This window comes from Nicotiana tabacum, chromosome 11 (genome assembly GCF_000715075.1).
Source record: "Nicotiana tabacum cultivar K326 chromosome 11, ASM71507v2, whole genome shotgun sequence".
NCBI classification, from domain to species: Eukaryota; Viridiplantae; Streptophyta; class Magnoliopsida; order Solanales; family Solanaceae; genus Nicotiana; species Nicotiana tabacum.
Window position 1 is genome coordinate 58,973,085 of NC_134090.1, and position 27,771 is coordinate 59,000,855.

Sequence of the window (27,771 nt, forward strand, 5' to 3'; positions counted from 1 at the left end):
AAATCACTGTTCCATTGCAACCTGCTTTCATTTTCTGGATTTTTTTTAAAAGTGGATTACTCTTTTCTGGGTTCAAGAGATAGTTGTAGTTGATTGAGCATTACTTTATTGTTGTTAAATACTTGTTGTACCTGTTATTTCCGTGCTAAGATTTTCTTATTGTCTCTTGTTTGTTCCAGGTATGCTTTGAGGTTTAAATGATCGGGTGAAATGAAAATATGTAGTCCATCAGGGAATTCAAATGACAAATATTGTTTTATTGAATTCTTAGTCTTCTGTTTCCTTCAGTTAGCTGTAATAATTTATGTTCTTATGTTCATTACATCACTAATTTGAATATGGTATGCGAGTTGGGTCAGTGGATCAATGTCATACCTTTTGAGATTTGATTTGTGCATAAGCCAAAGTATTTGTGAAATATCTGACTTCCTATGGCATGGATCTAAGCCTGCTCGAGTACTTTTCTTCGGTTCAACTTAAATTTGTTTCGGGCTCAGTTTAGCTCTCAGATTCTAGGGTGTTGTATCAATCTCTTAGCTTACTTCCTTCTAGAGTTCGAATGGAACATTTGTGTTCTTGAAGAACTATAATTCAAATAATGAATTGCTGGTTTGACAACTTACAAATATGCTAAACTGTTTAAGGTTTTCACTGTTGTTGGCGAGGTCATAATTGAGATTCGAAACTCACATAATGTGTTTATAATTTAGCTTATTCTAAATTGAAACACGAGTTTCTTATATCTTGTTCAATATTCAATTTTCTTTTAGAAAGATAATGATCATTTGGGTGTTGCTGCCTTTTTGGTTTCATGTGTACGAATTGTCGTGTTTTGATCACGGCTATTGGGCCCAGCTAACTCCTTGGGCCTGGTCTTCGAGGCCTTCCGAAAAAAAAAGAATTGTTAAGCTTCGTCGTCTCTCTTGAGGCCTGCTTTTGAGCCAAAAGTATCATCTAATTGTTGCTACTGATTTTCGCTAACAGGTGCGGCCCAAACACCTGAAATCCCAACGCACCCTTTCTTTAGTAGTCGCGTAAATATAGCCTTAAATCACATTAGTTTAAGTATTTCTTTTGTAATTAATTCGAGGTGCGCCATGTAAAACCAAAAATGACAATTTCTTGGCCCTCGTTTTAATTAAGTATGATTTAATCCTTAGAATTCGAGGCATGCCACTTAGTGAAATTTCATGGCCCTCGCAAAGCTAAAACACGTAGTTGCTTTAGGCACGTTGTTTTAATAATTACCTTCCTAAACTCCGGTGCGCATTTATGTGACCCAAATCCCAATCTCAACGATGTTAAAGTATGTTAAAACCATGGGTGCATTTATGTGACATGGTTCGAAACGTGTTTTAATAACGTTGCAATTTTCTTTAAAAATGGATAAAAGTGATTAAAACTAAAATTGCGCATAGGTTTATAATTATTTAAAATCAGATAGTTAAACTGGATATAACAATTGAGCGACCGTGCTAGAACCACGGAACTCGGGAATGCCTAACACCTTCTCCCGGGTTAATAAAATTCCTTACTCGGATTTCTAGTTCGCGGACTGTAATACAGATTCAACCTTTTCTCGACTCGAGATTTGAACCGGTGACTTGGGACACCATAAATCTCCCAAGTGGAGACTCTGGATCTTTTAACAATAAATCCTGTTTCGATTGTCCTTTAATTGGAAAAACCCCTTTATACCTTCTCGGAGGGTGTAGTAAAAAGGGTGGTGTGACAGCTCTGGCGACTTTGCTAGGGATCGAACCCAGAATCTCTAGTTCAGGGTTCAAAATTCGAGCTTAGAATCTCGTGGCCTTGTACCAAAGAGCCCTCGTCTTCCTCCTCTTCAAAGTCTTGTTCCTCAACGGCAACGATTTTTCTTTTTGCAGAAGAACCCAATATTATTTCTTGAGCCTTTTCCAAAGAGATGCGGGAAGTCGCGACTGCCTCGGTAGTGACTCCACGAATAGCAAATCCTGATAAAAAGATAGATTGAAATAATGCAATAAAAAAAATATACACGAAAAGATGAAATAAAATAAAAGCTCTTACCATGAGTTTTTACTTTCCAACCAAAATGGTTAGAAAGTGTCTTCCAAGACCTACCATCCATTGGTACGGTCCTCAATAATTTATCTACCCAATCACGGAAATTGGGAATGTCTTCCGCAACTCCCATGGTTGCTAAAAAAAAGCAAAATTAGAAAAGTTGACAAACTTGAAGAAAAAAGGTACGAGAAAGTTAAAAAGACTTACGTGCAAAATTCCACTTCTCAGGGAAGGGAACATTATCATCACCCACTAAACCAACAGTGGGGGCAGCAACACACCTGGTATACCAGCCATGGTCTTTGTTATCCTCAGGGCTCACCAAAACTCTCTTGCTCCTGGAACTAGTGTGAAAACACCATTGCGGAAGAGTCTAGGGGAGTAAAGGTGAATCAAATGTGGAAAAGACAAAGAAAGAAATTATATTTATATTGATAAGCAACCGCCGAAGGAAAAAGTGTAATGATGGAAGTACCATAATAATGATAACTGACACTTTGTGAATAGTGGAGCTGTGAAAAAGCCTTAAAAAGGGCTGCAAAACTGCAGAAGTAATAAAAAGGTGACACGTGTGAAGATCATTAAATGGAAGTGACAATTGAAGCGTCAATTTTGTCATAGCATTAATGGTGACAAAAATTCTCGTTTTAATGAAATCCACTTCCCAAATATTCAATTGATGAATAAGTGGCAAGTGGGGGGACTATCTGTATTGGGGAAAATTGAGTTTACATATTAAAGTAGAATAAAGATGATGTATCAAGACACATAGACTAGTCAAAGAGTTACAGCTGGCAAAGAGACACGAGTTGCAATAGATACGAGCAAAGGAAGAGGCACAGGCAGATATTCAAAGGATTCGACGCTCGTACCTATTTAAGTCATTTAGGTCCATGAATCAAGTGGAATGAATCTGACAATATATGAGAGTACAGATACAATATTTAATGAGCATTAAATACTGAATATGTTAGAGAATCTGTATTAAATACAATGATTGTGTAACGTAGCATTCAATGTCTTTAATTACTCATAATAGCCTTATTATGATAAGGGCAAAACGCATATCTCCCAAATAGCTATAAAAGGGAGATAACTGATCAATTGTAGGGACACGAAAGACTATCTGAATATATTGATTTACTTGTTTTTCTTCTGATTATATTATTGCTAGCCAAATTACTTTCTTTCATATATTCTTTTGATTATCAGTAACCCGAGTTCTTCTAAATAAAAGCTTTGACCGAAATCTTATATTTTGGTTAAACATCCACCACGCTAACCCATTCTAATTCTATGCAAATAGATGCAATTATTCCCTAATCCATAAGCCTCTCCAATTTAAAGTCCATCACTAGCACCAACAATGATGAGAATCTCACTAACCCATCGGAGGAGATATCGCCTCATCCAAATACTCCGTTAATGGAGCCTTATAAGCCCAACATAATTTGGGTAATTAAATGTTTAATCAATTGATCTGGTCAATATCCAGGTTATTGTACAACCAGAACGTCTCATGATGGCCTCTACAAAAATAGAGTCACATGTACAGGAGTAATTCCATGGTTATCAGTATGCCTAAGTAACTGGTTGATTAACCATTTAATGAATCAATTCAAAATATTGGCACAGGTAAATTTGTTGGTTTATATTTAAACTAGGATCAAATGACTGATAAGATCTTATATTAGTCAGTCTATTACATATAAAAACATGTGTAGTCACACACTCTTTTAAGTTTTTTCTTCTCTCTCTCTCTCTCTCTCTCTCTATATATATATATATATATATATATATATATATATATATATATATATATATATATATATATATATATATATATATACATCTTTTATTTTATTCTTAATTGTTGTTCTTGTACAATATTAAAGTTCCAAAGTAAAGTTTACATATTTTTCAACCATACATTTTTTATTTATGCCATATAACTTCCAAGTTTGTGATTTTATTTTTGTGAAGGCAAGAACAAGTATCTCCAAATTTGAGAAAGTGTTGGAATAGAGAAGCATTATGATCTCAACAGCTAGAACTTGCCCCAAATATCTATCAAGGCGAAATTCTAGACAACACTATTTTTAGAATGAAATTAGGCTTTCTTTGACACCCTTTTTAGCCTATCTATTTTTAATCACAAATATTTATATTTTTCATTTTAGCACCCAACATTGAGCCCAAAACAAGAGAGGAATAAACCAAATTTTATTGATACACCATATTGGTTTATACTACAAAAGATCGATACTACTCCTTCTGGTTATAGTGAATGTTCTATTTGACTCTTAAAAAAAATATTTTACAAAAACAAGGTGTATATATTTGTAGAATAAATTCTTGGTTCAAGGAGCTTGAATTTAAGGAATCTATTGAGAGAAATGATGACTTAAGTGATATTAATTATGAAATTGAAAACCGGGATCTTTAGCCCAATCTCTAGAGTTATTTTCTTTGTGTTGAGTTGTACATAGTTACTTTGGTAAAATAATCGGCTCTCATAATAAAGCTGGATGGAACAAAGTCACTACAAATATATCCCTTTATCTTACCAGCATTAAGCCTATCATTACAAGCCTGAAAAAGTCCTAAAATAATTTTAAAAATTAGTGTTGATTCTACATTAGGGGAGACTGACATGAATGGCAAACGAAATTGTGATCATAATGTTATCAATCTCAAAAGGTTCATCAAAAGAGGAGTTGAAAGTTTTTGACAAACAAAAGCAGAAGCAGAAATAAGATATAGATTTGGCGACTTGAAAAACTTATAGGTTTTGAATTTTATGTGAATTTTTTTTTTTTACTTTTCTACTCTACAAAAAACAATAATTATTAATAAAATTATTGTCTCGAGGACGAGCAAGGATTCAAGCGTGGAGGAGCTTGATGAGTATAAAATATTAATATATTATATACTTAAAAATAAATAATTTAAACAATATATACATATATATAATATGTCAATTCTCTATATTTTCTAATAGTATTTTGCAGGAAATAAAAATATCATGATAAAAGCAAAGTCCAAATACATAGGCAGCCCCTTAAACTTGGCATGGTTTTTTATTTGAGCACTTGAACTAGAGTATGTTCCTATTAGACACTCCACCATAATATAAAGTGTGTCAATTAAACACAAAGTGCTAACATTGCAAAAGAAATGTACCAAACTTTCTTTAGGCGCGTGAACTGATCCTCCATACCTTTTCCCTTTCTTTTTAGACACTTTTTATTCTTTCTCCTTTGTCTTCTCTGCCACTATTACCATATCCCACAATATTGTCTTCCTCCTAATTTCTCCTCCCGAATTTCTTAAGACGATTCGCTATAAAAAAAAATATAAACCCAAGATTTTACAGATCATGTATTTTTAGCAATATAAACACTAAAATCTGAAGATCTTCAAATTCCGATTAAGTTTCACATATCAATCAAGCAATTTTCAAAAGTAAATAGACATCAACCCAGTTGGGTCAAGGATTTAGAAAATAGAGGCAAACCAAATTCAAGAAAATTTAGAGAAATCCAGTAAAAGAAACACATAATTCCACCTACTCAAAATCAATATATTTCAAAAATTCACAAGGAAGCTATTTCCTCATCTTCTTCATAAAAACAACAAATTGAGACGAGAAATTACACAAAAGTTCTCCATCTTCCACATAGTCATCTCTATCACCAAAGATGAGAGCATAACTTTTTTATTTTGAAATGGAGGCTCAGAGTAACTTTAAAGAATCAAACTGAAACTGTCTTCTTCTTTAAAGATTTCTTGGGGTTACAATATTTTTCTTCCTAACAAAGTTCTTCCATTTGGATCCAACAAGAAGTTCAGAAAATTCCTTCATTCCCTTATTCTTTCTATCAACGATTCTTTCTTCTTCTTCACCTCTTTCTTGTAGCAAAGAATTTGCTTTTCACCTGTTGTGTTTGGTTCCATTGAAAATAATAAATAAAGTCTTTATCCAGCAAAATGATGACACCTATAATGGAAAATAAGTTGCCTAAGAAACTTTTTCACCTCCATTGCTGGCTCTCAGTCATTCTTCTCAGGTTTGAGATGAACACAAAGATTAAGGAAGTGGGGGCTCTTTTAGTTTTAACCCAGGTTGCTATACGTGGAATTAAAAAAGGCACATGGCAGGGATTTTATTTTCTTGATTTTACAGGTGGGAAGCACTTATGAACACGCGCCGAGTTTTTTCTTGGACTGGGAATTTTTTGTTTAATTGACACACTTTATATCATGTTGGAATGTCTAATAGGAACAAGCTCTAGTTTAAGTGTTTAAACGAAAAATCATGCCAAGTTTAAGGGTTCTCATATGTATTTGGCCTAAAGCAAATAAAGGAATAAAGAGAAGCACGGGGCATCATCGCAAAAGAAACATGAGGCAACCAGACAAAAGAAACATGAGGCAACATGGCACCTTATGAGTTTTGATTTCTATAAATAGTATGTCATATTTGTGTTGAAAGGAGAGAGATCATACGTGCCTAATTAGCAACTTTTTCTCTAGCTTTGGTCTTTGCTTATTTCTTTATCTCTTTCATTTTCCTCTTTTAGTTTTTAAATTTTCTAAGATGGTTGATAGTATTTTAAGAATTTATTTCTTTGTGAGATTTAAATACTCCATAATTGAGTAATCTCTTTTGTTGGGGTAGTTGATGAAACTCGATATCGTTATAATATTAATCTAGATTTTACTACATGCTTGACCTGAAACTTTCTAATTATATTTCTATATTATGCTGTAATATTAGTTTTAATTAATTATTATCACTTCTATCTATTTATTCTCCAAAGTTAGTTGTATGTCAATTTTGTAATTCTTACGAAGCAAAATTAATATAAGATAACTATTGGGTAAAATAATAGAGTGAGAGTAATTCTTTTTAAGCTGTCATTCCAAGTCTGTAATCTTGCTTACTTCCATTCTAATTCTCATAGAGGATTTGTAATTGGCAAGATTATTGATTTTTAGTAAAAAGTAATCGCAAGAGGTTGTTGCTACCGTTTAGCACAATTCAGGTAATAAACAGTTTAATCGTCACAGTCATATATCAATTGATTTACATAAACTCGCGGAGTGTTATTAATTGATTATTTCTTAGTGAACAAAATATAATTGTATTAGCAATAAACAATTATTCCTAAGAGAAATACATGTAGAAGCTAAGATTTTATTATTACGACGTTATCGAGTGAATTCAATGATTTCCAACTCTTTTTAAATATAAATCTTTAGAAAGTTATTTTGTTTCAACTTAAGCAATTTAAATTTCAACAAACAAAACTTTATCAGTTTGATTCTCTCAAATAGTAGTAAGAATATTATATGTTTATAGCTAGATTCTCCAATTTCTGTGGGATGATATCATAAACTATACTAGAATTTGACAGAGTATGAGTAGCAAATTCTTATACACACTGGCCTCGCCACTTTGCATAGAAGCTAGTGTTTTAAAAGGCGTTTTCGGGGCGAGTCCTGGGGCGAGGCGCACCAAAAATGCCCCGAGGCGATGGTGTGGGGCGAAAGTCTCAAGAGGCGTATGCCCAGCAATAGCTATTGGGACCCAATTACTATTGGTAATAGCAATCAACAATTATTTCACCTCTTTTTTGCGGACGGCTTACCCTAATGGAAAAAATTAATGATAAGTCTGCCAATACTATTAAACAATGCCTTGATCAATTCTGCATTACATCGGGCCAAAATACTAATAAGGTAAAATAAAAAATTATCATTTCAAAATATTGCCCCAAAAATACTGCAACTAGCCTCTCTAGCCTTCTAAATATTAATATCATCCACACTTTTGGCAAAAATCTTGGTTTCCCTATTACAAATTCAAATCCAAGGGTAACAAATTAACAATGTATTCTTGATAATATGCTGTCACGATCCAAATTCCATATTAGGTCGTGATAGCGCCCAACACCGTTGTTAGGCAAGCCAACACTGATCAAATAGTAAATTCTCCTTTATGTAGTTAGTCTGTGATATCTTCCATTATAGATTTAAGAAATTTATAGTTTTAAAAATTTAAGCATATTTAAATGAAATAAATAAATGTGAATCTCAATCATGAAGACAAGCCAAAACATCATAATTTTACTAATGTGTGTGCCAAGACCCGGTGTCACAAGTGTGTGAGCAATCTAGTAGAATATACAAAACCATACTATCCTACTACCTGAAAAAGAAATGGACAGGGATATAAAGACAAAAGAGAGACTCTAGCTGTTGCAGATCGGCTGGAAAGGGCAGCTCACCGAAAAGTCTCGAGCTGAGATGTCCACTCTACGTGCCGGATTGATGGCCCGATACACCTGCCTCAAAGCCTGTAAAATCAAGTACAGAAGTGTAGCATGAGTACATAGAAATATGTACCCAATAAGTATCTCACCTAACTTCGCAGAAGTAGTGACGAGGGGTCGACTCAGACACTTACTAGGCCAGCAAATATAATAATATAAAGTGCAATATATTTAATTCACAGTGTATGTAGATAAAAACAAGCTCAAACAAGAATAATTATTAAAAGTCCTTTCATCCAATTAATAAAACTAAGCACCTTCCTCATTTAAATTAGTGGCCTTTCTAGCAATAAATCATACGAATTATAAAGGTCCCGGTTCTATTATCACACACAAATACCACCAAGGACGATCGGTCCGATCCAACATAAAAGTAAAATGTGCACTGCCGAGGGTCGAACGAAACGAACCATAGATGGATCTATTCACCCCGCACGCGAATCATACATACGGCACGATAAAAGCATAACCCCGCTTGCGAATCATACGTGCGACGTGGTAAACAAAATTTTCATCATTTAAAATATAACACTTCTTTAATTCCTTTTTATAGAAATGAATACAATTCACTTGAAGCCTGTAAATCCTTAGATTTCCTTCAACTTACTATCTTTCATACCATTAACATACATAAGCAATTAATAGCGACCACGAAGCATGATGTGATCCTAGAACCACCCGGACATAACAGGAATAGTAGTTATGTACGCACCCTCGTCACCTCGTGCGTACATAGCCCCCACAATTAATCATATATTAATTAAGTTTACCTATGGGGATATTTTCCCCTACAAGGTTAGAAAAGTGACTTACCTCGTTTCGAGCCTACTTCCAACTCAAGAATGCGTCCAAACTCTCAAATCGGAACCGCACAATCTGAAACAATTCAAATAGTGTAAAAGTCCATCATTATAGGTTTACAAATTCATATTTAGCTATTAAAGCGATTATCCAATTCCAATGGCAAAGTTCCTAAAATTCAACCCCGGGCGCACGTGTACGGATTCCTAAAATATTCGAAGGAAGTTGTTACCCATAACCTAAGGATCAAGAATATATGATTTTTACTTCATTCCATAACGAATTTCGTGGTTAAATCTCGTTTTATCAAAACTCTAGGTTTTACTCTAATCTCATAATTTTCACTAATCTTTACATGTTAATCTACCCAAAATCCAAGTATTTAACTCACATATAGTAGAAATTACTTACCTCTAAGAGCTTGGTGAAAATCCTCTCTCAAAAGCTCCAAAATCGCCAAACCTATGAGTGGAAATGAGCCAAAAAATAGCTAACACCCGTAATAAATGAAGGTCACTAGCTTAAGTGATTTCCGCATCTGCGGTCCTAGGCTGCACCTGCGCCCACCGCATTTGCGGAAAAGAGATCGCATTTGTGGAAATTCCACTGGCCGACTGGCCGGCTTCTGCGGGAAGCAAATCGCTCCTGCAGCTCCGCTTCGGCGAGAGTTAAGCCGCTTTTGCAGCTCCTGGGATGGCCACCCTTGGCCGCATCTGCGATTGATCGACCGCTTCTATGGTCTCGCACCAGCGGCTGGCCAACCGCAGGTGCGGTTATGACAGCAACCTGGAGCTTCAGCTCTTTCCAAAATTCCTAACTTAACTCGAGCCTTGTTCGGTTGACACTCGGGGCCCCCGAGGCCCCGCCCGAACATACTGACAAGTTTGAAATCATAAAATGGAATCGCTCGACCCCTTGAAACGCCCGAAACAACGCTAAATCTAAGAATTACCCCCTAAAACCAACTGAATCAAACTTATGAACTTTAAGTTCTTCAATTCACATCCAATGCAACGAAACACACTTATACTACTCGGATTGACACCAAATTTTGTGTGCAAGCTAAATGATATTATAAATCTATTTTCGGTCTCAAAATTCCATTCGGACCTCGATAACACAAAAACCTGCTCCTACCAAATTTAAAGAACTTCAAAATCCTTAAGGAATCAATTTTCACTATTAGGCGCTAAAACGCTCTCGGTCATCCAAAACCTGATCTGGATATACGCCCAAGTCCGAAATCATCATACGAACCTGTTGGAACCTTTAAATCTGGATTATGAGGTTGTTTACTCAAAACGTTGACTGAAGTCAAACTTGGCCTTTTAAGCCAACCTTAAGGAACCAAGTATTCTGATTTCAACCCAAACTCTTCCAAATCCCGAACCAACCATCCCCACAAGTCATAAATCAGTTAAACCAAGTACGGGAAGTCTTATTAAGGGGAACGGGGTTCTAGAAAGCAAAATGATCAGTCGGGTCGTTACATTCTCCACCTCTTAAACAAACGTTCATCCTCGAACGGGTTTAGATTCATACCTGAAGTGCTAAATAAGTATGCATATCTGCTCCGCATGTCCTCCTCGAACTCCTAGGATGTCTCCTCAACTGGTTGGCCCCTCTACTGGATCTTTACCGCAGAAATTCTCTTGGATCTCAACTGGCAGGACAATACTGTCTATCAACAACGACAACTGGCTCCTCCTCATAACCCAAGCTCTCGTCTAGCTGAATAGTACTGAAGTCTAACACATGAGACAAGTCGGCGTGATACCTCCGAAACATAGACGCGTGAAAAACTAGATGAACTCCCGATAATCTGGGGGTAAATCAAGCTCATAAGCAACATCTCCAACTCGCCTCAACACCTCAGATGAGCCTATAAACCTTGGGCTCAACTTGCCCTTCTTTCCGAATCTCATAATACCCTTCATTGGCGAGTCTTTCAAGAGAACCTTCTCCCCGACCATGAATGATACATCACGCGCCTTCTAATCCGCGTAACTCTTCTGTCTGGACTAAGCTGTGCAGAGCCTCTTGTGGATCAACTTTACCTTTTCCAAGGCATCTTTCACCAAATCTGTACCATACAACTTAGCCTCACCAGGATCAAACCACCCGATAGGAGATCGACATCGTCGACCATATAAAGCCTCAAATGAAGCCATCTCAATGTTGGACTGATAACTGTTGTTGTAAGCAAACTCGGCCAAAGGCAAGAACTGATCCCACTGCCCTCCAAAGTCAATCACACATGCTCTAAGAATGTCCTCCAGAATCTGAATGGTCCGCTTTGACTGCTCGTCGGTCTGCGGGTAGAATGTTGTGCTGAGCTCTACCCAGGTCCCCAACTCACTCTGTATGGCTCTCCATAAATGGGAAATGAACTGAGGTCCTCTATCTGATATGATGGAAATAGGCACACCGTGCAACTGAACTATCTCCCGAATATAGATCTGAGCCAACCTCTCTGAAGTATAAGTAGTCACAACCGGAACAAAGTGTGCCGACTTGGTCAACCTGTCGACAATGACCCAAACTACATCAAACTTACGCAATGTCCACGGCAACCCAACTACGAAGTCCATAGTAATGCACTCCCACTTCCACTCAGGTATACACATCTACTGAAGTAGGCCACCTGGCCTCTGGTGCTCATACTTAACCTGCTGGTAATTAAAATACCTCGCCACATACTAAACTATATCTTTCTTCATCCGCCGCCACCAATAATGCTGCGTCAAGTCATGGTACATCTTCGTAGCACCTGGATGAATCGAATACCGTAAGCTGTGTGCCTCATATAGAATTCTCTCCCTCAATCCATCGACATTAGGAATACATAGGCGACCCTAGAGTCGCAGAACACCATCCTCTCTAGTAGAAACCTCCTTGGCACTACCTTGTAGCATTGTCTCTCTGAAAACTGCCAAATGCGGGTCATCGAACTGCCGAGACTTGATCTGCCCCAATAGTGAAGACTGAGCAACAACATGCGCAAGGACTCGGCTGGGCTCTGAATATCTAACCTCACAAGTCTGTTAGCCAAGGACTGAATATCCAAAGCTAGTGGCCTCTCCTCTGCTGGTATGAATGCCAAGCTACCCATACCCTATGCTTTCCTACTCAAGGCATCTTCGACCACATTTGCCTTGCCGGGATGATAAAGAATGGTGATATCATAATCCTTTAGTAACTCAAGCCATTTATGCTGCCTCAAATTGAGATCCCTCTGCTTGAACAAATGTTGCAAGCTGCGATGATCGGTATAAACCTCACATGACACCCATATAGATAATGCCTCCATATCTTAAGAGCATGAACAATCGCTGCTAACTCTAGGTCGTGCACATGGTAATTCTTCTCATGAATCTTCAGCTGACGTGAATCATATGCAATAACTTTCCCCTCTTGCATCAATATACATCCCAAGCCAACGCGTAAACCATCATAATATACCGTTTACATCCCTGAACCAGAAGGCAACACAAGAACCAGTGTTGTAGTCAAGGCCGTCTTGAGCTTCTGAAAGCTCGCCTCACAATCACCGGACCAACGAAAAGGAGCACCTTTCTGGGTCAATCTAGTCAGAGGTGATGCAATGGATGAAAAGCCCTGCACAAATCACAAATCGGCGATAGTAACCTGCTAACCCCAGGAATTTCCTGATCTTAGTTGGGATCCACTTTAATCCCCTCTGCTGACATAATATGCCCCAAGAATGCTACTGACTCTAGCCAAAACTTGCACTTGGAGAACTTATCATATACTTTCTGCTCTCGCAAGGTCTGAAGCACTACTCTCAAATGCTGCTCGTGCTCCCCCAAGCTACGTGAGTATATCAAGATGTCATCAATGAAGGCAATAACAAAGGAATCAATATAAGGCCTGAACACCATGTTCATCAAGTCCATCAATGCCGCTAGAGCACTAGTCAAGCCAAAGGACATCACCAGAAACTCATAATGGCCATATCTGGTACAGAAAGCAGTCTTCGGGACATCTGAGTCCCGAATCTTCAACTAATGATACCCTGATCTCAAGTCAATCTTAGAGAACACCCTACCACCCTATAATTGGTCGAACAAATCATCAATGCGCGACAACAGGTACTTGTTTTTGATGGTAGCCTTGTTCAACTGGCGGTAATCAATGCACATCCGCATAGTCCCATCCTTCTTCTTCACAAATAGCACTGGTGGACCCCAAGGTGATACACTAGGTCTCACAAATCTCTTTGCTAACAACTCCTCAAGCTGCTCCTTCAACTTTTTCAACTTTTAGGCGCCATACAGTACGGTGGGATAGATATAGGCTGGGTACCTAGAGCCAAATCAATACAGAAATCAATGTCATGATCTGGGCATGCCTGAAAGGTCAGAAGGAAACACATCGGCGAACTCCCCGACTACTGGCACTGAATCAATCATTGGAGACTCTGCGGTGGTGTCCCAAAATTATGCTATATATGCCAAACAACCCTTCTCGACCAGATGTCAAGCCTTCAAAAAAGAGATAACCTGACTAGATGCACTAATAGAGGAACCCTTCCACTCCAATCTCGGCAACTCTAGCATCACTAAAGCAATAGTCTTGACATGATAATCAAGAATGGCGTGGTATGGAGATAACCAATCCATGCCTAGGATGACCTCAAAGTCGATCATATCAAGTAACAAAAGGTTTGATCTAGTCTCGAAACCACAGAATGTAACCATACAGGATCGGTAAATCCAATTCACAACCACAGAATCGCCTATAGGAGTGGAAACATAAATAAGAGTACCCAAAAACTCACGAGGGATATCTAGGGAATGAGCAAACAGAGATAAAATATATGAATATGTAGACCCTGGATCAAATAATACTGAAACATCCCTACCGCATACTGAACAAATACCTGTGTTCACGCTATCTGAGGCCACTGCATCTGGTCTGGTCGAAAAAGCATAGAATCTAGTTGGAGAGCCGGCTGGCTGAACAATAGTTAGTTGAACCCCCTTTCCTAGCCTCCACCTCTATGACGACCCCTACCAACCTGTCCCCCACTCTGGGGTGGCCAGACGGCTGGTGCTGCAATCATAGGCTAATGACCCTGTTGTACTACCTTGCCCTGAAGTTTGGGGCAGGTCTTTTTTATGTGACCCGAATCTCCACACTCGTAACAACCCCGCGGTGCCATGGACTGCTGTCTTGAAGCCTGGCCCAAATGGCCCAAATATCAACTAGAAGAACCCTGATGTCTAGAATACCCGCCGGAGGAACCCTGAATAGCTGGTGGGTGGTAAGAACTCTCCGGTATCGCACTGAAATAAGGCCTCACTTGAGCACCTCGAAGAGGTGGTGGTGGTGGGGGCCTGCTGGGCTGGCCCCTCCCAAACTGACCTCTGCCCCTAGCTGGGGCACCTCTAAACTCTCCATATAATCGGTCCCTCTTGTCCTGTTGCAACTGCTCTCTGCTTCTCTGACGGTAACCCTCAACCCTCCACACAATATCTACCACTAGCTGATACTCAGTCCCCATCTCAACCTCTCAGGAAATGCTAGATCGAATACCGGTGTGTAACCCCGCAATAAATCTCCTCACTCTCTCTGTGTCAGTAGGAAGTATAATGAGTGTATGGCGAGACAACTCAGAGAATCTCGTCTCATAGTTAGTCACAGACATCTGACCCTACTCGAGCTGCTCAAACTGACACCGCAACTCTTCCCTCTGAGAGGGTGGAATATACCTGTCCAATAGAAGCCGTGTAAACTGATCCCAAGTTATAGGAGGAGAACCTACTGGTCTGCTGAGAAAGTAAGACTTCTACGGGCCCTGCCCTCTAACTAGAAGGCGGTGAAATCCACTCCATGGTACTCCAATATCCTCATGTTGTGTAGTCTATACCTGCACCTATCAATAAAATCCTGGGCATCCTCATGATGCTCACCTCCGAAGATAAGAGTGTGTAACCTAGTCCATCTGTCCAATAACTTCTGCGAATCGCCGTCTGCAGCTGGTTTGGGCTCTGTCACTATTGCAACTGGCTGGGCATCTCCCGCGGGTACCTGGAGTCTGATATATGGCAGCTGCATGCCCAGGAGCCTGAGCAGTAGGGGTCTATGCTCCCCCTCCTACCTGAGATGTTGCTGGGATTACTGAAAATAAACCAGCCTGAGTCATTGAGTCCATGAACCGCAGCATACAACCCATGACCTCTTGGAAGCCCGGTGCTGTCATGAAATCTGCCGGGGCATGCTCTGCTGCAGGCACCTCGCCCTGCTCCTTGATAATGGGATCCCCCGCTGGGTCAGCAGGTGGTGCAACTGGGGCATCTCTGGGACGCCCTCGTCCCCTACCTCAGGCCGATGCCCTCCCCCAGCCTCTACCTCGGCCTCTAGCAATGAGGGGAGCAACTCCTCCCCTGTCTGGAACGTCCGCCGTACGCGTCCTTACCATTTGTGAGAGAATAGAATAAAAAAATTTAGTACATCATCAACTGCACAATAGGAGATGAATAAATAGTAGTTTCCTAACATCCTATGGCCTCTCGAAGATAAGTACAGGCGTCTCCGTACCAATCCACAAGATTCTACCAGGTTTGCCCATAACTTGTGAGACCTACGTGAACCTAACTCTCTGATACCATGATGTCACGACCCAAATTCCATATTAGTGCGTGATGGCGTCCAACACCGTTGATAGGCAAGCCAACACTGATCAAATAGTAAATCCTCCTTTATATAGTTAGTACGTGATAACTTCCATTATAGATTTAAGAAATTTATAATTTTAAAAACTTAAGTATATTTAAATGAAAGAAATAAATGCGAATCTCAATCATGAAAAGAATCCAAAATATCATAATTCTACTAATGTGTGTGCCAAGACCTGATGTCACAAGTGTGTGGGCAATCTAGTAGAATATACAAAACCATACTATCCTACTGTCTGGAAAAGAAATAGACAGGAACATAATGACAAAAGAGAGACTCCGAGTACATAGAAATATGTATCCAGTAATTATCTCACCTAACCTCGCAGAAATAGTGACGAGGGGTCGACTCCGACACTTACTAGGCCAGCAAATATAATAATATGAAGTTCAATATATTTAATTCACAGTGTATGTAGATAACAACAAGCTCAAACAAGAATAATTATTAAAAATCCTTTCATCCAATTAATAAAACTAAGCACTTTCCTCATTTAAATTAGTGACCTTTCCAGCAATATGTCATACGAATTATAAGGTTCCGGTTCTATTATCACACACAAATACCACCGAGGACGATTAGCCCGATCTAACACAAAAGTAAAATGTGCACCGCCGAGGGTCGAACGACACGAACCATAGATGCATCTATTAACCCCGCTCGCGAATCATACATGCAACGCGGTAAAAGCATAACCTCGCTCGCAAAAAATACGTGCGACACGGTAAACATAATTTTCATCATTTAAAACACAACACTTCTTTAATTCCTTTTTATAAAAATGAATACATTTCACTTGAAGCTTGTAAATCCTTATATTTCCTTCAACTTACTTTATTTCATACCATTAACATATATAAGCAATTAATAGCGGCCACGAAGCATGATGTTATCCTAGAACTACCCGGACATAACATGAATAGTAGCTACGTACAGACCCTCGTCACCTCGTGCGTACGTAGCCCCCACAATTAATCATTTATTAATTAAGTTCACCTATGGGGACATTTTTCCCTACAAGATTAGAAAAGAGACTTACCTCGTTTCGAGCCTACTTCCAACTCAAGAATACATCCAAACTCTCAAACCGGAGCCGCACAATTCGAAATTATTCAAATAGTGTAAAAGTCCATCATTATAAGTTTACAAATTCATATTCTAGATATTAAAGTGATTATCCAACCCTAAGGGCAAGGTTCTTAAAATTCAACCTCGAGCCCACGTGCCCGGATTCCGGAAATTTTCAAAGGAAGTTGTTACGCATAACTAAAGGATCAAGAATATATGGTTTTTACTTCATTCCATAATGAATTTCGTGGTTAAATATCGTTTTTATCAAAACCCTAGGTTTTACTCTAATCCCATGATTTTCACTAATCTTTACATATTAATCTACCCAAAATCCAAGTATTTAACTCACATATAGTAGGAATTACTTACCTCTAAGAGCTCGGTGAAAATCCTCTCTCAAGAGCTCCAAAATTGCCCAACCTTTGAGTGGAAATGAGCCAAAATGGCTAACACCCGTAATAAATGAAGGTCACTGCCTTGAGTGATTTCCGCATCTACGGTCCTGAGCCGCACCTGTGCCCACCGTATCTGCGGAAAAGAGTCCACTTCTGTGGAAATTCCACTGGCTAGATGGGCCTCTTCTGCAGGAAGCAAACTGCTCATGCGGCTCTGCTTCTGCGGCTCTAGGTTGGCCACTCTTGGCTGCATCTGTGATTGATCGACCGTTTCTGTGGTCTTGCACCTGCAGCTGGCCAACCGCAGGTGCGGTTATGAAAGCAACCTGGAGCTTCAGCTCCTTCCAAAATTCCTAACTCAACTCGAGCCTCGTCTGGTTGATGCTCGGGGCCCCCGGGGGCCCACCCGAACATACCGACAAGTTTAAAATCATAAAACGAACTCGCTCGACCCCTCGGAACGCCCGAAACAACGCTAAATCTAAGAATCACTCCCTAAAACCAATTGAATCAAACTTATGAACTTCAAGTTTTTCAATTCACTTCCAATGCAACGAAACACATTTATACTACTCGGATTGACACCAAATGTTGCGTACAAGTCTTAAATGATATTTCGGATCTATTCCCAGTCTCGGAATTTCGTTCGGACCTCGATAACACAAAAATCTGCTCCAATTAAATATAAAGAACTTCAAAATCCTTAAGAAATCAACTTTCACTATTAGGCGCTATAACGCTCCCGAGTCATCCAAAATCCGATAAGGACATACGCCCAAGTCCGAAATCATCATACGAAACTATTGGAACCTTCAAATCCGGATTCTAAGGTCGTTTACTTAAAATGCTGACTGAAGTCAAACTTGGCCTTTTAAGCCAACCTTAAGGAACCAAGTGTTCCGATTTCAACTCAAACTCTTCCAAATCCCGAACCAACCATCCCCACAAGTCATAAATCAGTTAAAACAAGTACAAAAAGTATAATTCATGAGAACGAGGTTCTAGAAAGTAAAACGATCGGTCGGGTCGTTACATATGCTATCCCGACTGGCCACTTGAAAGACAAACTGCCTTACCATAGCTGGTAGACACTCTTGCCTCATCGTACCTTAAATCACTCCCTAACGATGTAATATATTACTCATTTCTCCCCTCTAAGGTTCTCATAAACATAGATAAAATTTAACGTAATTTCATATGGGCTACAAATGACACTTCTAAGTAGCTCCACCTGATTAACTGGACACTATACTAAAGACAAGAAGGAGAGTGATTTGGGTATCCACTCCGCCAAAGATAAGAACTTAGTAAACCTAGCCAACCTATTTGGAGACTTCTCACAAATACCCAAATCCCATGGGCAAAAACAATCACATGTATTCATGGGTCTAGGAATAACCTTAGGTCCCCGTCATTCATTTGGAATATCATTATCCATGATTGGAATATTTGCAATAAGGGAATCACTTGGTTGCCCAACAAAATGTCAAGCCTCAGTGTTTGGAATAGCCAATGGCTATTCAAAATGTCATCCTTACGCCAATGCATTAATGGGCCTCTAACTCAAGCTGACGTAAATCTCACCATTAGAGATATCTGGGTTAACAACAAATGGGATCTATCCAAACTTTCTAAGACACTTTCCATAACTTTGACAAACAAAGTAATAGTTGTTACCCCAAACACCAACAACTTTGACATCCCCATCCCCATTTGGTCCCTCAATACAAATGGATTGTTTACTACAAAGTCTTATTACAAATTAGATCCTGTGTGCACGGTGTGCAAAACAAGCCAGGAATCCAACAAGCATATCTTTCTTGATACACCATTGTGAGAGATATTAGGAGCAATTTAGGGATAGATCCATGCACCTGAACAAATAATGATAACTAGATCATTAGTATCCGCGATCATAACTTTAATCTTAGGAACAATATCATTAACTAGCCAAATGCTTTTCCTTTTGCTATATGTAATAGACCAACAGAAATAAAAACATTCACGAAAATACTGCTTACACACTGCACTTAAGGAATGTTTTTAAACTAACAGTAGAATACAATTTTCTTACGGAGAAGGAAATCATCCCTCATAATAAAATGCCCATTGCTGTAAAATAGCACAAACCATCACATGGCCTTTACAATCTCAACATTGATGGCTCTTTCTCGTCTCTTTGTGGCTTTGGTGGCCTCTTTAGGGATAGCAATAACCACTGGATACTTGGGTTTCAAGGTACATATCTTGGATCATCACCATTGCAAGCTGAAATGCTGGTCTTAAAAGAAGGACTGCATATTGCTAATGAACAGGGCTACATGCCCCTGGAAGTTGAAACTGATTTGACAGATATCATTAATTGCTTAGATCAGGACAATACCATACTTAACACTGTTATTCGTGAATGCAGGTTGTTAATGCTTTAGGTGAAGCTTCAAACAATCCATCACAACTTCAGTCAAGCTAATAGGCCCGCTCACATGTGGGCAAGGAACTCAAACAGTCCAACGATAGGGATATGAAGTATTTGGCACAACCTCCGTCTTTTGTAATTAATACGTTAAATTCGGACTATGGAGGAGCTGTTTATCTAGTTAAATAATCTAAGCAACGATGTTTGCACTAAGCTTGCATCTCTAGGTAATCAAAATGTCCTAAGGGACATGTTTAAGTACAGTAATAGTCAGGTAAACAATGTCCATATGGACTTATGTAATGATTTAAACTGTATTCCCTAATATTAATATATAATGATCCCTATTTATCAAACAAAAACTCTTGCTTCGATGGAACGCTACTTCTGATGAAAAATTGAATTTTTATCTTGCTAGTATTTGATAATTTTACTTTTCTCTATACTTTCATATTGGAAGAATACTTATAAACAATAAACTAACTATTCATGTGACTTTTAGAGGCCATTTGGCTTCAGGAATAATTAAAATCGGAATAAAATTTATACCAAAAACTGAGGATCAACTATTTTAAATTAAGAGGTGAGATTATAATCCATATGGGATAGCTAATTCTTTGAGATAACCTTGTCTAGCCCAGGATTGAACCAACTTACTCCTTAGAGAATGCCTATTTTATTAGGAATAAAATATTGTGACACATGAGCCCACAGCGTTTTGCAAGTGCCCCACCCAGGGGCGAGCCCCGAGCGAGTCCTAGAAATGCCTTTTAAAATATTGATATAAACCCATAGAATTGGGGCATACAATTAAAAATATAATTCAAATATAAATTCATGGAATCAAAGAATCTCATCAATCTGAAGTCGAGCACACCAAGAAATACTCTATATTGTCTTAATTGGAAAAATCTCATCAATCTGAAGTCGAGCACACCAAGAAATACTCTATATTGTCTTAATTGGAAGGAAATGGGTAGTGTGCACGCAGACCTCATCCCCTATCTGAAGTAGAGATGCTGTTTCCAAATAGACCCCGATATACTTTCCTCCAAAAACTTACTACGACCCCGGCATCGTTTCCTCCAAGAACTTACCAGCTTGCTCTTGGGGAGACTCGAACTCACAACATCTTGGTTGGAAGTGGAGTTTGATGTCTGTCGTACAATTACTAACATCAAATTATATTCCTTGGATAATCCCGTGCCAAAATTCATACTCCCTCCGTTTCAATTTATGTGAACTTATTTCCTTTTTAGTCCGTGTCAAAAAGAATGATCTCTTTCCCTATTTGGAAATAATTTAACTTTATGTAATAATTTATAGCCACACAAAATATATGTGCTTCATTTTTACCCCACAACTTCAAAAGTTTTCTCTTTTCTTAAACTCCGTGCCGTCAAATGGTTCACATAAATTGAGTAGTAATCTTTTACCATTGGTGTTCGGTTTTCAATCATTTTATCTATGATTACTCAATTATTAAGACATCTCACTATCTCAGTTGACCATTTGACCTTACCTCATCTCTCATCTCCACTAAATACTCCTATTCTAGAATCTTCTTGCCTTCTTCCATTTTTTCTATAAGCTAAGGTAAGCTAAATTTTACCCAGAAATAAGAAATTCTGTTCAAAGGAAACTGAAATTCAAGAATTTTTGTTGTTTTGATGGGCTTGGCTTTTGCCTTTGTTGAACTTCCAATTAATCCATGGCCAATCTTGTAGCCTTATCTCCTCTTAGTATTGCTACTGTTATCAGATTCCGCATTACCCGTTTCCACCTTCTCCTTATCTTCCTCCATTCCCTCTTATAAGTCCTTTTTGAAAGGATATTCTTTTGTTTGGTTACGTGGAAAATTCAGAAAGATTTGGAATTTCCTCTGACCCATTTAGAAAAATTGCATCTTTTTTGGATACCCTTTATCAAAATTTGAACTTTTCTTTCTGGATCACGAAAATTCAGATCTTTTTTTACAATCCAAGATTCAGATAAATCTTGAGCATATTATACAAATCTTGGAAAAATTAAACCTTTTTAGTTAAAAAAAGAAAAGAAACAAGAACCAATTTTGAGTGGAAATGGCATCGGTGTTTTTGTACCATGTGGTGGGTGATCTGACAGTGGGGAAGCCAGAGTTAGTTGAATTTAGTGAAACACAAACAGTGGAGGCTGCAATTAAGGCAATTGGGGAATCTACAGAATGTGGTATACCAGTGTGGAAGATTAGATCTCAAAAGAGTGTAATTGAGAATTCAGAAATGAGGGCAAAAAGGTTTGTTGGTATTCTAACTTCACTTGATATTGTTGCATTCTTGGCCAGAGAGGAATGTTTGGTTGATCAGGAGAAAGCAATGAAGACTCCTGTTTCTGAGGTTGTGGTTCCTGATCCTTCTTTGCTCAAGGAGCTTGATCCTGCCACAAGGTATATAAACTGCGCTCGTTCAAGTTATTCATTGTTATGCCAATCCTTTATGTTTGATCAGGGAGTTATAGAAGGTTGCATAGGATTGCATGTTCTATTTTATATGAAGGTATTTGACTTTACACAAAGTTTAAGATGTTTTTGTCTTATATATTACTATATTAATGTTAGTCGAAGAACAATGAATTAAATAACGGTTGAAAAGTTAGTTTGGTAGAGGAAAACGTCACATCATGATTTCAAATTTGAATAGTTTGATAAATTTGAAAGTTATATAAAATAGAATGGTGTCAAACATTTTGGAATATTCCAAAATAAAATGATCGCCATGTAAAATTGGGACGGAGGAATAATGTTTTAGTAGCAAAACTTGGTGAAATATGATTAAGAAATTCGGCTTGTTGAGTAATTGTTCACTTCTTGAGTAGCAATTTGTATCTTTGGTGGTTATCTGATTGCCAAGTGATATGGAGACAAGAAAAAATTGAAATACCATAGGACTGGGATAGCAAAGGGTTCCGCAGGTGGTGTATGCATAGTCGATTCATTGACTAGTGGAGCCTTGTATATTTTGTAAGTTAGAAATTAATAAGTTTGGAGGACTGACTGATGCAGTGTTTCATGTGATTGAATTTGAGTTTATCTGTGTCTCTCCTTTGCAACTGAAACACGATGTGGCAAGATTAATTCTCACATTCTCATAATTGTTAACTAGGTTTGAATCACTCACATGCTAGATATTTTTCTCGACTTTGAGTGGAGTAGGACCTTCTTTAATTTGTTAGGGGAGGATATAGAGTGAAGGATTTGCAGGCTGGTTTCACTGATCAATGCAGCAATCTGGTTGAAGCTAAAGACTTCTTTCTTTCTCTCTCTCTCTCTCATACTTGATTATGAATTGTCTCTCTGTTTTGAACTCAGGCAGAAGTTCAAAGTACTTAAAGATTTTGGGATTCTCCCTTTAGCAAAGCAACTACTATGCTGGAATATGAGATGTATTGGCTGCTTGGTTATATTCTATAACATGTAAAGATACTCTAGGTTTATGGTAGAAAAGAATTCATTCGGTTGGCCTGGGAATTGAGGTATCAATTTAGGATTTTGCTGTACTGTTGTTCTAGATAATAGCAACAATGGATACTGGAGACCCCAAGTGAGGTATTTGAGAGGAGAAGTGTAGAGGGGTATGCCCATTACCCACCGCATTTTGGAACTAGAAAGACAGGATTACTTCATTATCTGAAAAAAGAGCCCGGATTTGGAGATCTAAAAGCATCAAGGGGAATGCCTGCTGCATTATCCGGCCTTACCTCACTGTTGCTCCAAAGAAATGTCAGTTTGTTGTAACGTTGGTTCTGCTGTTTAAGTTGGGCTATAGCCTGGGGTGTTCTAGGAAACTTTGTTCACCTCTCTTTCTTTCTCTCTTCTGAAGTGAGGTTTCCCTTGTTTGCTGGTTTTTCCAATAAGCAAGCAAAACTATTATTGAATGGTTAATTCAAGTGCACAGAAAGATACCTGGACTTCGATCTGCTAGACGCTAAAGGAACCTAATAAGTCCATAATACTATCACCATCATCACGAGATTCATCCTACAGCAAAAAGTCAAACGATTAGTCCTAAACTTTACAACAGTAATGGTTGTTGCTTTCCCTTCAAGACATCTTTGATTACTCTCTAACCACACTGTCCAAAGAATGCATAGTGAGGGATGGTCCTGTACAAGTAAATCTGATCTTTCTTTGCCTTCACTACATTCCAGTTCTCTAGGATTCCTTTGTAAACACCCATTGTATGCCAAAGGATTTAGGGCACCCATTGTATGCCAAAGGATTTAGGAACATTCTCCAAATTTACCTTGTTACCGTGTAATAGGAAAATAAATGTTTTACAGTTTCAGAACTATCATCGGATAAAAAGCATCCATTATGTAGATTGAATCCACTTTTCCTTTTTAACCATCCATTCAAAGCATACGACTTCGGGTGGATCTTTTGTCTTCAGATCATCTTTGAAGAAGCTGAAATTGCTTCATCTGTACCACACTTCATTAACCATTGATAATATGAGCGAGAATGTGCTATCTTTCCTGATTTTCCAATCGGCATTTCCTTTTATTTTTAAAACATTTCCATTTAACCAAATGAATCTTCTCTCTCCTTGCTGTCATCACATGAGAAGTCCCTTTTTATATCTGGGGTTCCATGTAATACACTATTTATAAGTGTCACTTGTCCCCCAAATGATAGGTCTCTTCCAGTGTTTCTAGCTTCTTTTACACTTCTTAATCACTCCTTGTCACACCTTTTAGTCTTTATACTTGGAGCCTAGTGGAAGACCCAAGTATGTTGCTGGTTGTTACATGATTACCTTATCTTGAATGGGATACTCTTATGCTTTGGGTACCTTTTGAATTCACATGTGAAACTTTGATCCTAAAAATCTGTTCCCTTGACTTCTCATAGTCAGTATCAACTGCTCTTTTAGGTTATAAGGTCATTGTGTATGGTTGGTGAGTTTTTAATAAGGCGGCTCATTCTCTATCAAATTAAGTTAATCTTTTTGGGTGAATTGGAGTATCTGAGGATTGTTTTCTGCTGATACGGCAGTGAAGGAAACAACCCCTCGCCCTAAAAAAAAAGAAAAAGAAACACAAAAGAGTAAGTCTGAGGAGAAAAAGGAAAAAGGAGTAACAGTTGATGTACAAATATCTCATGTTTATTCTTCCTGGCACGTTCCTAATATATTTTCCCCAGATGGCCAGATTCATTGGACAGTGTCAATATCTGTGTGCGCATGCTCCAGAAAATTCCTAGCATAGTTGTCAATTTGTCATAATGTCATGTCATTGGTGTATTCTAGTATCACCTTTTTTCCACGAGTCTATGTTGCAACTCACAATGTTCATGATTTCTTGAAATTTCTCGGTTGCCTTTTCATGCTGTATTGAGTAGAAAGACTAATTATTAATATTCTTCTTCGGGCACCATGACTGGATAGCGTTAGGTCTGTATGCTTTTAATCAGTTGGTTGATATCATTGTTCCCTTCTGGGTGTCCTCACAGAGGCGAAGCCAGGATTTGAATTTTATTGGTTCGGGGATTCTAATCCTTTTAGGTTACTGGGTTCAAAATGAATAATTTGTATATATTCAATGGATTCTTAAAGATAAATATAGGGTTTGAACCAAAGCCACTGGGTTCAGCCGAACCCATAGGGAACATGGTGGCTCCGCCTCTGGTCTCTCAGATGTCTGGAGGATTCATACTTGGACCTTGGAGAATGAAGAGTAGAGTGCTAGCTTTTGGTTTCATGTACCTTTCGATAATAGAATGTAAAAGATTAAGGGTGTGTTTGATAATGAAGAAAACTGTGTTCCTGGAATATAATTGGTTTTCTTACTTATTTTTTGATATTTGAAAACCAGAAAATATTGTCCCAAGAGCATTTATATATAATCTAGGCAAACACTATGGGGGACGGGGTAGGCAGGGGTGGCCCGGGGGAGGGGAGGAGGTGTGTGAGAGGTGGTCGGGGGGTGGGGTTGGGAGGGTTGAAAGTAGTTTTAGAAAATAATTTCCCCTCCACTTGGTAGATCAAACAAGGTAGCTATATTCATTTTTGAAAGTAGTTTTAGAAAATAAAGTCAACTAGTATGACTAATAGATCAAACAAGGTAGCTATATTCATTTTGGTTTCATATACAAGGTACAAAAAGAAAGAAAATGCTAAAAAGATTTCAAGGATTTGTATCTTTTTCCCCTGGAAGGTGAGAGGAAGTTGAACTATACAAGTTGGCATTACCTTTCCCCCTTAGATTCTCCTGACAACTTTTTGAACTTCGTTAGCTCCCTGGTACTAGAATAGTCTTTTTGTAATTGAGCTAACAGTGTCTTTTTTGCTTCCATAACTTTTGTATTATTATGCATCTTCGTGATGCCAACAATGAAATCTATTATTACTTCATCCAAAAAAAAAAGAGGAAGTTGAACTATACAATGAGTTTTCCCCTGGAAAGTGAGAGGACGATGAAAATTCTTAGGAACTATTCCTTACACTGGTATATTGCTGATCCACTGTTGTTGCAGATTGATAGATGCTCTGGAGATGATGAAGCAAGGTGTGAAGCGACTCCTAGTTCCTAAAATTGTTGTATGGCGAGGCATGAGCAAGAGATTTTCAATTCTTTACAACGGCAAATGGCTAAAGAACATTGATACTTCAAATCCTGCTGCCAATGCCAACCGACCATCACCTTCTTCGTCTACAACCATTCGTGACAAATTTTGTTGTCTATCAAGAGAAGATATCATCCGTTTCATTATTGGTTGCCTTGGTGCATTAGCCCCTATCCCTCTTTCCTCTATTTATTCCCTTGGAGTCATTAACCCAAACTACTGCTCAATAGAAGCATCACGTCAAGCAATTGATGCCACTCAAACACTGCCAAAGGATCCCCCTGCGGTTGCAGTCATCGAGCCTGTTGCAGATGATTACAATAAAATCATTGGCGAGATATCTGCCACTAAACTGTGGAAGTGTGATCACTTGGCTGCAGCGTGGGCCTTGGCTAATTTTTCGGCAGGACAATTTGTGATGGGGGTTGAGGATAATATTACCTTAAAATCCCTACCTGATTTTGCAGTCAATTCTATGGTAGCAAATACAAATACAGCCAATAGTCGTGGTACGACTAGGCCAAAAAAATTTAGCAGCAGGAGTATTGGGTTCGTCAGCAATCCAACAAACCCAAATTTAAGTTTTTCTAGGAGCATGTATCGGGGCAGAAGTGCGCCATTGACATGTAAAGAAACAAGCTCACTGGCTGCTGTCATGGCTCAGATGTTGTCACATCGAGCAACTCATGTATGGGTTACAGATGCCGAGAATGAGGACCATTTAGTTGGAGTTGTTGGTTATGCTGATATCTTGGCTGCTGTTACTAAACCACTTCCTCCTACCAATCCCGAAAATCAAACATCTTGAGACTCCGTCATTATGTAGTTTGTTGTTCATTTTTGAGTTGCCTCTCATGCGCCAGCGCAGAATATTGGTACATGGGTGGTCAGTTTACATTTATGGTTTTCTGTGCTTCGTTTTCCTGTTTTGCATATGTTTTGAGGTTTAGATTTGTTGGTCAGAGAACAATGTGTTGTACACTCTAAATGTGAATATGTTATGTGGTGTCTGGTTTATTAAGTCAGAAAGGATGGAAAATGAACAATTTGATCTGAGAACAATGTGTTGTACACTCCTCAATTTGCTATTGGAAACAAGCCTGATTGCTAGCTTTCCTTGTCCTGAAATAGGCAATGATTTTGTTCACACACCCTTCGCTCTCTTTTACTATAATAGTGTGGTTGGGTCAGATATAGTTAAGGTCGAAAACGGGTCATCTAAAAATGGATAAACTATCCGTTCCGACCCACATTTAATACGGATAAAAAATGGGTTAACCGGCATCTATGACTTATTGCATATGTTCATTTTTGGATTCATTTTTAAAAAGTTCATTATCCAACCCATTTTTAGTGGATAATATGGATGGTTAACTGTTTTCTTTTAACTATTTTGCCATC

General features: G+C 38.5%; 1 protein-coding gene across 1 annotated transcript; it reads left to right on the forward strand.

The window, feature by feature from the left end:
* The first annotated feature begins 21,283 nt into the window (after positions 1-21,283).
* Positions 21,284-27,480, forward strand: LOC107801663 (CBS domain-containing protein CBSX6). Its single transcript, XM_016625024.2, has 2 exons — positions 21,284-22,194; positions 26,281-27,480. Exons 1-2 carry the CDS (start codon positions 21,851-21,853, stop codon positions 27,176-27,178), a joined length of 1,242 nt encoding a protein of 413 aa, XP_016480510.1. The 5' UTR covers positions 21,284-21,850; the 3' UTR covers positions 27,179-27,480.
* Positions 27,481-27,771: the final 291 nt, after the last annotated feature.